Below are 12,392 nucleotides of genomic sequence, written 5' to 3'. Positions count from 1 at the left end.
TAAAGGGTTCACAAACTTTCAAGCACTACTGTAACTAGACAGCTGAGAAAAATAGCACTAGCTTTCACGTTATCTGTGATTGAGTTAGCCTAGCTAAATCTCACCATGAAAATAACTTCTAGCAGTCTACAAACCAGACAGCCAACGATAAAATGGTATATGGCCATGATTAATTGTCCATGATAACAATATCTTGTGTGTTATATGTAGACCTCCTCGGCTCCATTGGAGTGCTGTGGTCATGTGATTTGAAATAAACAAATGCATACATGCCTCGTGTGTTTTTGTATGGATTGTGTATTCATGAACTGCAAAGTCTGAGATGTAGCTCAAAACGGTACATTATTGCACAGCTTATGGCTGCAATAACAATTCAACTGATAGTCTGTCATTTCATTCTTTCCAAGTCATAAAAGACTTGAGGAGGCAAGAAATTATTAAATTTGGAAACAAATTTGCATTGTTTGGTAGTTGTGTGCGCTGTAGCATTGAAACCTTCGTTTACCACACTTTGAAAGATGATTTGTGATGGTAATTGTGGGCATGACGTTTTATCAGGGGGGGTATTAAAAATATCCCCCACTGGCCGAAAGGCCCGAAGGGGGATTGTGTTGTGGTGATTTTCATCTGTCTGTCCGTCCCAGGAACCGTGCTCACCTTCTGAAATCAAGTCCTCTTACAATTTTTGGAGGAATTTCACAAAAATTGGCAGGATTCTTTTGCCACTTTTCCACTACAAACGCGGCTGAGTCGGGCTGAGCCGTGCCGTGCTGAGTCGAGCTGAGTGGGGCTGTTGGAGTTGCATTTCGACTACAACCGCGCTGAACCGTGCTGGCTGGAAGTGGGTGGACACATTGGGTGGAGTTAGCGAAAGTGGGTGGACGTCACGTGATGTCGTTAAGCAGCGCAAACAGTGACATCAGTGATCTTTTAAGCGGTAGTCTCACGACCCGAATAGTAAACAATAAACATGGAGGACATGGAGTCGTTAGTGTTGCTGGTCTTGGTGCTGTGGCTTGTTGTCACCGACAACGCGAACAGATACTGGCAAGAGCGTATAGATGAGGCGAGGCGCATAAGGCTTCAGAAATTCTCGTAATTCGTAATTCTTCTCCTTCCGGGTTTGCGGTGTTTACAGATCCCAGCGCGCTCGCGGGGCGTGTGTGGGCATGTGAGGACACTCCTCCTCACCAATCAGTGCACAGGGGAGTGTCTGCTCACGCCCCCAGACTCACTCGGCTCGCTTTGGCTCGCTTCAGCCCTACTCCAAAACGGTGCGAGTTTTAGGGGCTAAGCAGGGCTGAAGCGAGCTGAGTCGTGCTGTTTTTTGGTAGTCGAAACGCGAGCCGTGTCGGGCTGAAGCGAGCTGAAGTGAGCTGAAAAAGGGTAGTGGAAAAGGGCCATTTGTTACGTCAGCAATACACATTGTAATTTTGTTAAATTTGGTCACGTTTTACGAGTTACAGCCCTTGATTAACAAAATTATACTCTGACAAGTTCATGAGTGTTTTCCTTCTGAAATCAACTCCTCTTGCAATTTGTGGAGGAATTTCACCAAACTTGGCAAAAGGCATTTTTACATGTCGCTACTATGCATATTATTTTGTTAAACTGGGTCACATTTTACCAGAGTTGTGGCCCTTGATTTAACAACCTTGTACTTTCACAATTTCATGAAGGTGTGCTTGCCTTCTGACATCAACTCCTCCTCTCAGGATTTTTGGACGAATTTCTCGAAGCTTGGCAAAAGGCCTTGTTATACGACAGTAATACGCATATTGCGAATTAATTTCACTTGTGAAAACTTTACCAGAGTTTTGACCCTTGATTAAATAACTTGTACTTTGACAATTTCATGAGGGTGTATTATATTCTGAAATCAATTCCTCTCACAATTTGTGGAGGAATTTCACCAAACTTGGCAGGATTCTTTGTTATATGTTGGTAATATGCATATTGCAATTTCATTCAATTCAGTCACATTTTACCAGAGTTGTGGCATAGTTGCTAGCAGGGGATATTGTGCTCTCAGAACACTCTTGTTTTGGGTCCAAATTGCATCACTGGCCGCACTAGTAGAGCTATTAGTGACTGCCATTTTGGATTTGTGTTTACCCATTTCAGATCATGTGATCTTGAGTCTGAGGAGGTTTATTGCAGTATGATGTCTAGTCTACACACAAATGCACATCAGAGGCCACAATATTTCACAATTCACAAACGATGCAAATTTTAAAATATCTTGAAATACCTTATTTCTAATTGCTGTCTGTTTCTGCGTGGCATGAAGGTGACAACAAAGGCACAGCACTGTCAATCTGCCGACGTGTTGGGATCATCACAGAGCAGGAGGAAGAGGAGGCAGAGGGTGCACCCTTTGGTGGAGGGCTGACCGGGCGAGAGTTTGACGAGCTGCCACCCCACCTGCAGCGCCAAGCCTGCCACACCGCCCGCTGCTTCGCCCGTGTTGAACCCACTCACAAGAGTCGTATCGTAGAGTATCTCCAGAGCCTCAGCGATATTACAGCTATGGTGCATATGGAAAAGAATTCATACAAATCTCATCTCGTATAATTCAAGTTTGTGTATACAGTGTGTGTTTGTTTATTTCTGGCTTTATACAGTATATTGATCATTTAAATTGTCTGTTTATTTGCCCATTAATTCTTATTTTAGGTTTTATACAAGTTGTACTTATTGAGTTGACTTTAGTGTTCATTAATTCCTGAAATTAGTTTTGTTTTTTTGTTTTTAAGTCCCTGATTTATATTAATACACTGGCTAATATATTAATACAGCTTTGCGCCCCCCCTTTAGACAGGTGATGGAGTGAATGATGCTCCTGCTCTGAAGAAGGCTGAGATCGGGATAGCCATGGGCTCAGGGACGGCAGTGGCTAAATCAGCCTCCGAGATGATCCTAGCTGATGATAACTTCTCCACCATTGTGGCTGCAGTGGAGGAGGGTCGAGCCATCTATAACAACATGAAGCAGTTTATCCGTTACCTCATTTCCTCAAACATTGGAGAGGTGGTGAGGTGAGTATTGAGAAATGGAGAGAGATGCATATTACTGCACACATTAGGATTCTGCAGTGCCATCTATGGCAGACCTGGGCATTTTCCGGCCCGCGGGCCGCATCCGGCCCTTTGGTTCATTCTGACCGGCCCGCGTAAGGTTAATTAGAAATTACAAAATAAACGTATTTTCTAATTTTACCTCATGCATGGACTGAATGTGCATTGCTTTTATTTTGAAGTTGTGTTCAACAAAAACGCAATGCGCGCGACATGAACATGACATGAAATCCCACGAAACCTAATCCCGCGATAACCACTTCCGTAATTTGTCCAGACCAACCACAAACTTGTACGTCATCTTTCAAACGGTCCAGCCAATCACATAGTGTGACATCACCAGCAGGCGCCGGAGCCCGAGCCAATCTGTAGATCTGATACCTACACCAAATGGACTGATGATCATCTGTCAGCTGTGCTTCGCATCTCCACCTCAGACATTCAACCTGACTTTGATGCACTCATTAAAGACCAATAGAGACTAGATTTCTCTCGCTGAAGAAATAAAAAACACCAAATGAGGTGATTAGACTACAAATGTGGGCATCATTATTATAATGTATCTTGTTTGATATTTGGAGTAGAAAGACAATATTGTGATGTCTTTATTGTGTTTTGGGGTGAGTGTGACTGAAAAAAAATGGTACAAACGTTCACATTTTGTTAACCATTGTTTTGGGAAATTTGATTGAATAAATGACATTTTTTGTAAGGCAACCTCGTTTTTTCCATACTCTTACCAGTCTTAGCAGCTTGTAAAAACAATGATATTTATTGCTTTATATAAAGAAATACAATTAATATTATGCAGAATTTAGTTCAGCCTTATGGTCCGGCCCTCCACAAAATTTTCTGTTTCTCATGTGGCCCTATGGAAAAAGTAATTGCCCACCCCTGATCTATGGTGTACTCCTAGCCATAGCCATGACCCTGAGCAGAATAAGAGGTGAATGAATGTAATTTAATCATTGTCTAATTACAGCATTCATTCATGTAGTGGCTTGATCCTGGTCAGAGTCATGATTGATTTAATTTCATTCCTGGTAGCAGTGTGTGTGTGTGTGTGTGTGTGTGTGTGTGTGTGTGTGTGTGTGAGAACTACACCTAGATGGGACCAGCCAGGGTACCATGCACACACACTGGCACAACTAGGGGCAATTTAGAGTGACTGATGGTTTTAAAGAAAAAAAATGCAGGAACTTTATATTTTGTTTTCAGACATAGTGTTGGCACTATAAAAGGGTTTATTGGTAGGCTGTAAACAAGCTGTAACAGTGCAAACTTCATGTATTTAGAAACAAATCCAATATTTGACTGGCTCCCGTGGTACCAAAATACTAAACAAAATACTAAAGCCTATGTAAACTCCACTGAGTTACTGCCAGGTTTTTGTTTTTTTGTTTTTAAACACTTATTATGTACTTACTCAATATCTAGTGTATTATAGAATCCTGTAATCTGACCCTGATGTTTCAGTGCTATTCTAAAAGTCCTATAAATCAGTTTCTTCTTTTGTTATATCCTTGATCTCTCATCCTCAGTATTTTTCTGACTGCTGCTTTGGGCATGCCTGAGGCTCTCATCCCGGTTCAATTGCTATGGGTGAATCTGGTGACGGACGGCTTCCCTGCCACTGCACTCGGCTTCAATGCCCCAGACCTGGATATTATGGCACGACCACCACGCTCTCCCAAAGAGCCCCTCATCTCTGGCTGGCTTTTCTGCAGATACCTCATCATTGGCTGTGAGTGGACATTGCATGGCAATTTGATCCTGGTCTAGTTGATGTTGCTTCACGGATGCATCCTTGTACAACTCCGATTGCAGAAAAGTTGGGACACTGTGTAAAACACGAATAAAAACTGAATGTGAAGATTTGCAAATCATGGAAACCCTATAGTTCATTGAAAATGGTACAAAGACAACATATAAAATGTTGAAACTGAAGAAGTTTTATTGTTTTTTGACAAATATATGCTCATTTTGAATTTGAAATGTGTTGCTATCAAAAAAGTTGGGACAGGGGCATGTTTACCACTGCGCCTGTTGGGAACTGAGGAGACCAGTTGCTGTAGTTTTGAAAGAGAAATGTCCCATTCTTGCCTGATACATGATTTCAGTTGCTCAACAGTTTGTGGTCTCCTTTGTCATATTTTGCGCTTCATAATGCACCAAATGTTTTAAATGGGAGACAGGACTGGACTGCAGGCAGGCCAGTTTAACACCCGGACTCTTACTGTAGAGCCATGTGGTTTTAATATGTGCAGAAAGTGGTTTGGCATTGTCTTGCTGAAAGAAGGAGGGCCTTCCCTGGAAAAGATTTTGTCTGGATGGCAGCATGTTGCTCTGAAACGTGTGTGTGTGTGTGTGTGTGTATATCATTCAGCATTGATGATGCCTTCCCAGATGTACAAGCTACTCATGTCATGTGCACTAATGCACCCTCATACTATCATAAACGTCTCAGATTATGAGATTCGAAGTGGTGGGGTTTTTTTTTTGGTGGGGTAATGTTCCAATTCTTGTAGCTGTGGAACAGTATGTAAGGGAAGACTTGTCTGTGACCTGAGGAAACATCCAATACAGCAACATGGTCCTAATTTTAACTGGGGGGGGGGGGCTAAGGAGCGAAGTTACACAGGCAGCCATTGTATCATTTCTTCTTGGGTTTTATGTTTGCACTTTGTGTGCTGTAGTGCCACCAGTGGGTCAAATTTGGAAGTCCTTTTATGCGCACAATTTTTTAATTGTATGCCTGATTTTCAAAGATGAGAAACCATTTGGATTCCTTGGCTCAAACCGAATTCAATGCACCCCATTAATGGATGCCATATTGGATTTTATGAAAAAGTTTTAAAATGCTTCACAGGCTGCAGATTTTGTTCAGTTTTCACCAATTTGCTACAGGGGTCTTCAGACCAAGCTTCACAAAATTTATTGTAAGGATTTTTAATTTTCAAAACAGTTTGTCCATTACAGCCGATCAAAATCAGCAACAAAGCCTCCAGAGGTCATATCTCAGCAGTTTGATGTATCAGCACCAAACATGGTACATGGACCTGGGGGGGGGGGACTTGTCATTTGACCACTGGGGGGCTGCAATAAGTAAAAACATGTTTTGCCCAATAACTTTTGATTGTGTTTTGCCATTAAAAAGTAATTTGGGTGTATATTTATACAACCCGAATTCCAAAAAAGGTGGGATGCTGTAAAACTCAAATAAAAACAGAATGTGATTTCAAATCATCCCTGTATTTCAAATCAAACCCTATATTTCACTGAAAATGGTACAAAGACAACATATCCAACGCTGAAACTGACAGGGGCATGTTTACCACTGTGTTGCATCGCCTCTTCTTTTAACAACACTGTAAATGTTTGGGAACTGAGGAGACCAATTTCTGTAGTTTTGAAAGAGAAATGTCGTCCCATTCTTGCCTTATGTGCAATTTCAGTTGATCAGCAGTTTGGGGTCTTTGTCGAATTTTGCACTTTATAACGCACCAGATGTTTTCAGTGGGAGACAGGTCAGGACAACAGGCAGGCCAGTTTACCACCCCGACTCTCTTACTATGGAGCTATGCAGTTGTAATACATACAGAATATGGTTTGGCATTGTCTTGCTGAAAGAAGGAAGGCCTTCCCTGAAAAAGATTTTGCCTGGATGGCAGCATATTGCTCTGAAATGTGTACAGTGGTGCTTGAAAGTTTGTGAACCCTTTAGGATTTTCTATATTTCTGCATAAATATGACAAAAAAACATAATCAGATTTTCACACAAGTCCTAAAAGTAGATAAAGAGAACCCAGTTAAACAAATGAGACAAAAATATTATACTTGGTCATTTATTTATTGAGGAAAATGATCCAATATTACATATGTGAGTGGCAAAAGTATGTAAACCATACTTTTGTATGGCAGGGGGATTTATTTATTTACTTATTTTCTTATTTATGCATGCCCCAGTCTTTCGTTGCCCCTGTCCCAACTGTTTTTTGAAACATGTTGCTGGGACTAAATTCAAAATGAGCATATTTTAAAAAAATAAATTAATAAATTAAAAAAAGATTTCTCAGTTTCAACACTTGATATGTTGTCTTTGTACTATTTTCAATGAAATTTAGGGTTTCCAAGCTTTTACAAATCATCACATTTCTCTTTTTATTTACTTTTTACACAGCGTTCCAACTCTTTTGGAACTGGAGTTGTTTCTTGGGAGATCCCAAGGCAGAGACAAAAGCGTTCATCCGTTACAAATTGTCATGTCAACTTGGCTGCTGTTTTTAAAAGATTTTTTACAGGCCACACATTTTGTCCAATATTCATCAAATCTTGATCTTTGAACCAAGATTCACAAAAGTTATCAGATGGATTTTTCATTTTCAAAAGCATTTGACCTTTACAGTTCATTAGAATCAGTGTCAAGTCTGCTAAACAGGATGTGAGGTCATATTTCAGTTACACCAAACCTTTGGTCAATTGACAAAACTTATCAGTGCTTACAGCCATGCTTTTAACATGATCAGATCGAGTCGTTATTGAGACTGTGCCCTGTTGGCCTCCTCATTACTGCTGGACTTTGGGTCCTTAAATCAACCTACCAGATATGTGAATTTTGGTTCTTTGCTATGGTTTTGAACACTGTTGACTGCCAAATGGATACGTCTTAGGAACAGTGAAGTCACTGTTCGTTCATGTATATTTATTTGAAACGGTTCTGTGCTCTTGAAGATAAGTTGGTTTATTCTTGATCGTTCTTGCTACAGGTTATGTGGGAGTAGCTACAGTGGGCGCTGCAGCTTGGTGGTTCATGGCCGCACATGATGGACCGAAACTCACTTTCCATCAACTGGTCTGACAAACATCTTAAAATGATTTCACATTTTTACTATGATTTTCTATTAATGTTTGATATTTAAATGTTAGCAAAAAGTTGTTTTTCATGTTTAAGTGGTTTCCGAGCACTTCAGTATGTTTCTTTCTCTCTTTCCGTCCATCAGTCTCACTATCTGCAGTGCAGTGAGGGACATGCTGACTTTGCAGGAGTTCAGTGCTCTGTATTTGAGTCACCGTATCCAATGACTATGGCTCTGTCAGTGCTGGTCACCATAGAGATGTGCAATGCCCTCAACAGGTAGGTGCTGTCCTCTGTCTTGACTTTTTGTGCAGTCTGTTCTGAAGTGTGAGCACGATGAATGAGAAACACCAACGGAAATCATCTGTATGGTCAGTAAAACTAAAGTGCTGATAAACGATAACTGGACCATCACTGGACCTTTGACTCTGGAGATTGCTTGTATTATTCTATTCTGAATGGGGAAAAATAATTGCAGTAACCAGTTTACTTACAAAATGTAGCTCTTTTTAGAATATTATATTTGAGATGTCCACAGGCACTGGCGGTTTTCTCCACCTCCACAGACGGTCTGAGCCGGCTACTTGATCGCAGGAAAAAATTAAAACTTGCCTTTCGGTGTTCAAGCAATTTATATTGTCTCTGCTGCCCATAATTTGCTGCAAATCCAATTATTCCACCATGAAATTGTCTTTGACTCGGGTCCTGCATGACCGGAAGCAAAGCCATATTTGTTTATCGATTCTCACACTCTGATTGGCTAAGCCGGACCACACCGTAGTGGACAGTAAAGACGCAGTTGGTGGTTGTTGCAGACAATTTCACTCAGTTTTCACAAAATGCCACCGAAGAAGAAACTAGAACCTTTCGTGGGCCAAATAAAGTCCGTTTTCTGTAGGTTTGTACATACAAATCATAATATTTTCATATCGAAGAATTATTTTCATATCCAGAAGCTATCTGGAGTGCCTAAGTTCCCATAGAGATGTTTGGTCCCTTAGCTAAGGCTTCATACTTTATAAAGTGCAAGTGCAAATAACTGTGTGCAAATATTTATGCTGAAATTAAAACTATACACAATACCACACCAGAAGTACATCAAGTGCATTACATATGTACCAAATAAGCTCACCATGTAGTTATGTTAGAGCCAGGCAGCATACTACAGTGGGGAACTGAGAAAGCCACGTGTGCGCACATCTGGAGGGAAATTTCATATATATATATTTTCCAGGGAAATGGTTAGTAATTTATTAGCTGAGAATGTACCAGAAGGCGTGTAAGTTTTAAAATTTTTCGGGGGGGCATGCCCTCTTAGCATTCGCACACCTTTGGCGCGAATTCCAGAGCCGCCTATTTATTTATTTTTTATTTTTTTTATTTTTTTTTTTAAGCCGGCAACTTCAGATTTTCTGGAGAACCCTGTATGATTATATTAAGTGTATTTAATATAGTAATACATTGCAAGTAAAAGGACCGCCAAAACTACTATGGCATGCGAGTTGTCTGGTAACTTTTTAATTGTTATGCTAGGTAGCAGCCTGTCGCTTACTCATACATTTTAGGAATGGGTCATGATTTTCAATTTTCCAAACAGTCATTAAATTATGAAGTATCATAGTTTGTGATTTATCTTTTTGTCTTAAATATATTTTCTCTTGTTTTAATGTTACTTACTACTGCCAGAAGGTGGTGGTAATGGACCTATAAGCTGTTTGTCAACCACCATTAAAGTACACATCACGAGTAAATTCAGGAGCAAGATCAGTGTAATTCTCCTATTTTATATTAAACTTTGGTCAAATATCTGTCACATTTTGCATTTTGTGCAATTTTTTACCTTGCGCAATACCAGAAAAATTCAGTTGAAATCAAGCCATTTGAGGCGAATTGGTCCGCCTCTGAAAAAACTTGGCATTTGGATTTCCCGGCAAACATTGATTTTCATGACGTCGCGTGCGGGACGCCTCCCTCTGAATCCTACGTCAGCGCTGGTTTGTTTATGAGAAAACGACCTGGTGGTTTTCTGCAAATTTCTTCAACGTTATCACATCTCATCTCATTATCTCTAGCCGCTTTATCCTGTTCTACAGGGTCGCAGGCAAGCTGGAGCCTATCCCAGCTGACTATGGGCGAAAGGCGGGGTACACCCTGGACAAGTCGCCAGGTCATCACAGGGCTGACACATAGACACAGACAACCATTCACACTCACATTCACACCTACGGTCAATTTAGAGTCACCAGTTAACCTAACCTGCATGTCTTTGGACTGTGGGGGAAACCGGAGCACCCGGAGGAAACCCACATGGACATGGGGAGAACATGCAAACTCCGCACAGAAAGGCCCTCGCCGGCCACAGGGCTCGACCCCGGACCTTCTTGCTGTGAGGCGACAGCGCTAACTACTACACCACCGTGCTCTACGTTATCACATAATTATTAAAATGGTTAACAGATGTATTGTAGGAGAGTGTAGCAACACCAATCTTGATGGGGATTAGTACTCATCGTTTCCCAAAAGACCAGACAATGAGAGAGAAATGGGAGCGCTTGGTCTACACAGGCTGTGCACTAAAACTGTGCAAGCTCTTGCAGCCTGCTGGCGCTTCCGCAGATAACGTCACAAATCTGGCTCCAGACTCCCTTGGGATTTTTCCTGACGCGTTTTATTTTTTTCTGCTGTAGACAGATGGCCTTGTGCAAAATGACCATTCTGGGTGAGTGTGTAAAGGGACATGCTTTTCATCTCATCTCATCTCATCATCTCCAGCCGCTTCATCCCTCCACAGGGTCGCAGGCAAGCTGGAGCCCATCCCAGCTGACTACGGGCGAAAGGCAGGGTACACCCTGGACAAGTCGCCAGGTCATCACAGGGCTGACACATAGACACAGACAACCATTCACACTCACATTCACACCTACGGTCAATTTAGAGTCACCAGTTAACCTAACCTGCATGTCTTTGGACTGTGGGGGAAACCGGAGCACCCGGAGGAAACCCACGCGGACACGGGGAGAACATGCAAACTCCGCACAGAAAGGCCCTCGCCGGCCCCGGGGCTCGAACCCAGGACCTTCTTGCTGTGAGGCGACAGCGCTAACCACTACACCACCGTGCCGCCCACATGCTTTTCATATAAAAAAAAAAAAATTGGTCCAGAATATGCACTTTAAACATGTTACTATTAGGCAATCTTCAAAGAATGGTCAAATTAGGTTTTTTTTTGTTTGTTTGTTTGTTTGTTTGTTTGTTTGTTTGGCTTGAACTGTCTGCCAACCTCACATTAATTTGTGTTAGTGTGAACTATAAGTGGAATGTGAAACTGGTGGCAGTGTGGGGATGTTTTTGCTTAGGTCAACTGTTCATTAATAACTTGCAATCAGTTGCAAAAAAAACCCCATTAAAGTTACTTCTGGATGACTGTGATGGTACGTTCAGACCAAACATGGTGAGATGTTGAAGTTTGTGGATGCTCTGTGGTGTAGATGAAATGGGCAGTTACAAGTTCGTTCGCTCAAATGCTTTGTCTTGTGAACTTTATTTAAAGGGGCCACAAAGCAAACACATGTCAACCAGTATTTTTGTGGTCCTGGTCTTGGCTGAAGTTTAGCAACTAATTACTATAATTGGTCAAATTTGTGGTGTTTGAGCCAGTGACTTGCATTCCCGCTTAACCCTTTGGTGACTGACCCCTTGAAAATGGTTCCTCCAGGAACGATGACGTTTCAGTTGTCAAGACAACGGAAAAACTAAAATACAAGAGCATTTTGTTTTGTGCACAAGAGCATTGTGACGTATCTTTGTTTTTGTATTTTAGTTTTTCCGTTGTCTTGACAACTGAAACGTCATCGTTCCTGGAGGAACCATTTTCAAGGGGTCAGTCACCAAAGGGTTAAACATTCTAAAGCAAAATGTTGCCTATAAATAGTGTTGCAAAGAGGGAAACATCATATAAATAATGGAGGAAACCGCAGTGGTGATTTTCTCCTCCATTGTACTCAGGAACAGTTTGAGCAGAACCGAAATTTACATGATTGTATTCTCGAGAGTGATACACTTCTAAATTCTGATTGGTTGCTGCCAAACCAGGTCATGGCTCATTGCCTGGACTTCAGCTTTATCTGGATGCCCCACCCACCTCAGATGCACCGCTTGACTGCAGCCTCTTCATTTCAAAATACGTCAATATGATGACAATAGTGAGCAAGATGGGCTCTAAACTAATAGCCAGAAGATATTTTATATATCCAAATAAGTGTTGATAAGCACCACAGACAAAAAAAAAGTCAAGATTGTGCACCTGGAAGACTGTAACTCTGGGAAATGCTGTTGGCCAGTGTCTGAGCTTGCCTTCTGTGCTTCATGTCCAACTACAACACATCACTGACATGCTGATGTTCTAGCAGGATGTTGGGCCAAAAGTTGGGTGTGACTTGATATTTAGACTGGAACCTGAA

At 41.5% G+C, this 12,392-nt stretch overlaps 1 protein-coding gene across 2 annotated transcripts in view; it reads left to right on the top strand.

The window, feature by feature from the left end:
- si:dkey-28b4.8 (sarcoplasmic/endoplasmic reticulum calcium ATPase 2) overlaps positions 1-12,392 on the top strand; it is an 85,728-nt gene that overhangs the window by 63,804 nt on the left and 9,532 nt on the right. For both annotated transcript variants that reach the window (XM_060926375.1, XM_060926376.1), the window contains exons 17-21: positions 2,291-2,532; positions 2,818-3,038; positions 4,619-4,821; positions 7,844-7,929; positions 8,078-8,211. In XM_060926375.1, the coding sequence (XP_060782358.1) occupies positions 2,291-2,532; positions 2,818-3,038; positions 4,619-4,821; positions 7,844-7,929; positions 8,078-8,211 (886 nt within the window). The remainder of the gene's footprint in view (positions 1-2,290; positions 2,533-2,817; positions 3,039-4,618; positions 4,822-7,843; positions 7,930-8,077; positions 8,212-12,392) is intronic.

This window comes from Neoarius graeffei, chromosome 7, assembly GCF_027579695.1.
Source record: "Neoarius graeffei isolate fNeoGra1 chromosome 7, fNeoGra1.pri, whole genome shotgun sequence".
In the NCBI taxonomy this organism is placed as follows: Eukaryota; Metazoa; Chordata; class Actinopteri; order Siluriformes; family Ariidae; genus Neoarius; species Neoarius graeffei.
The sequence above is the reverse complement of the archived record's forward strand: the minus strand, read 5'-3'. Positions and strand labels throughout refer to the sequence as shown.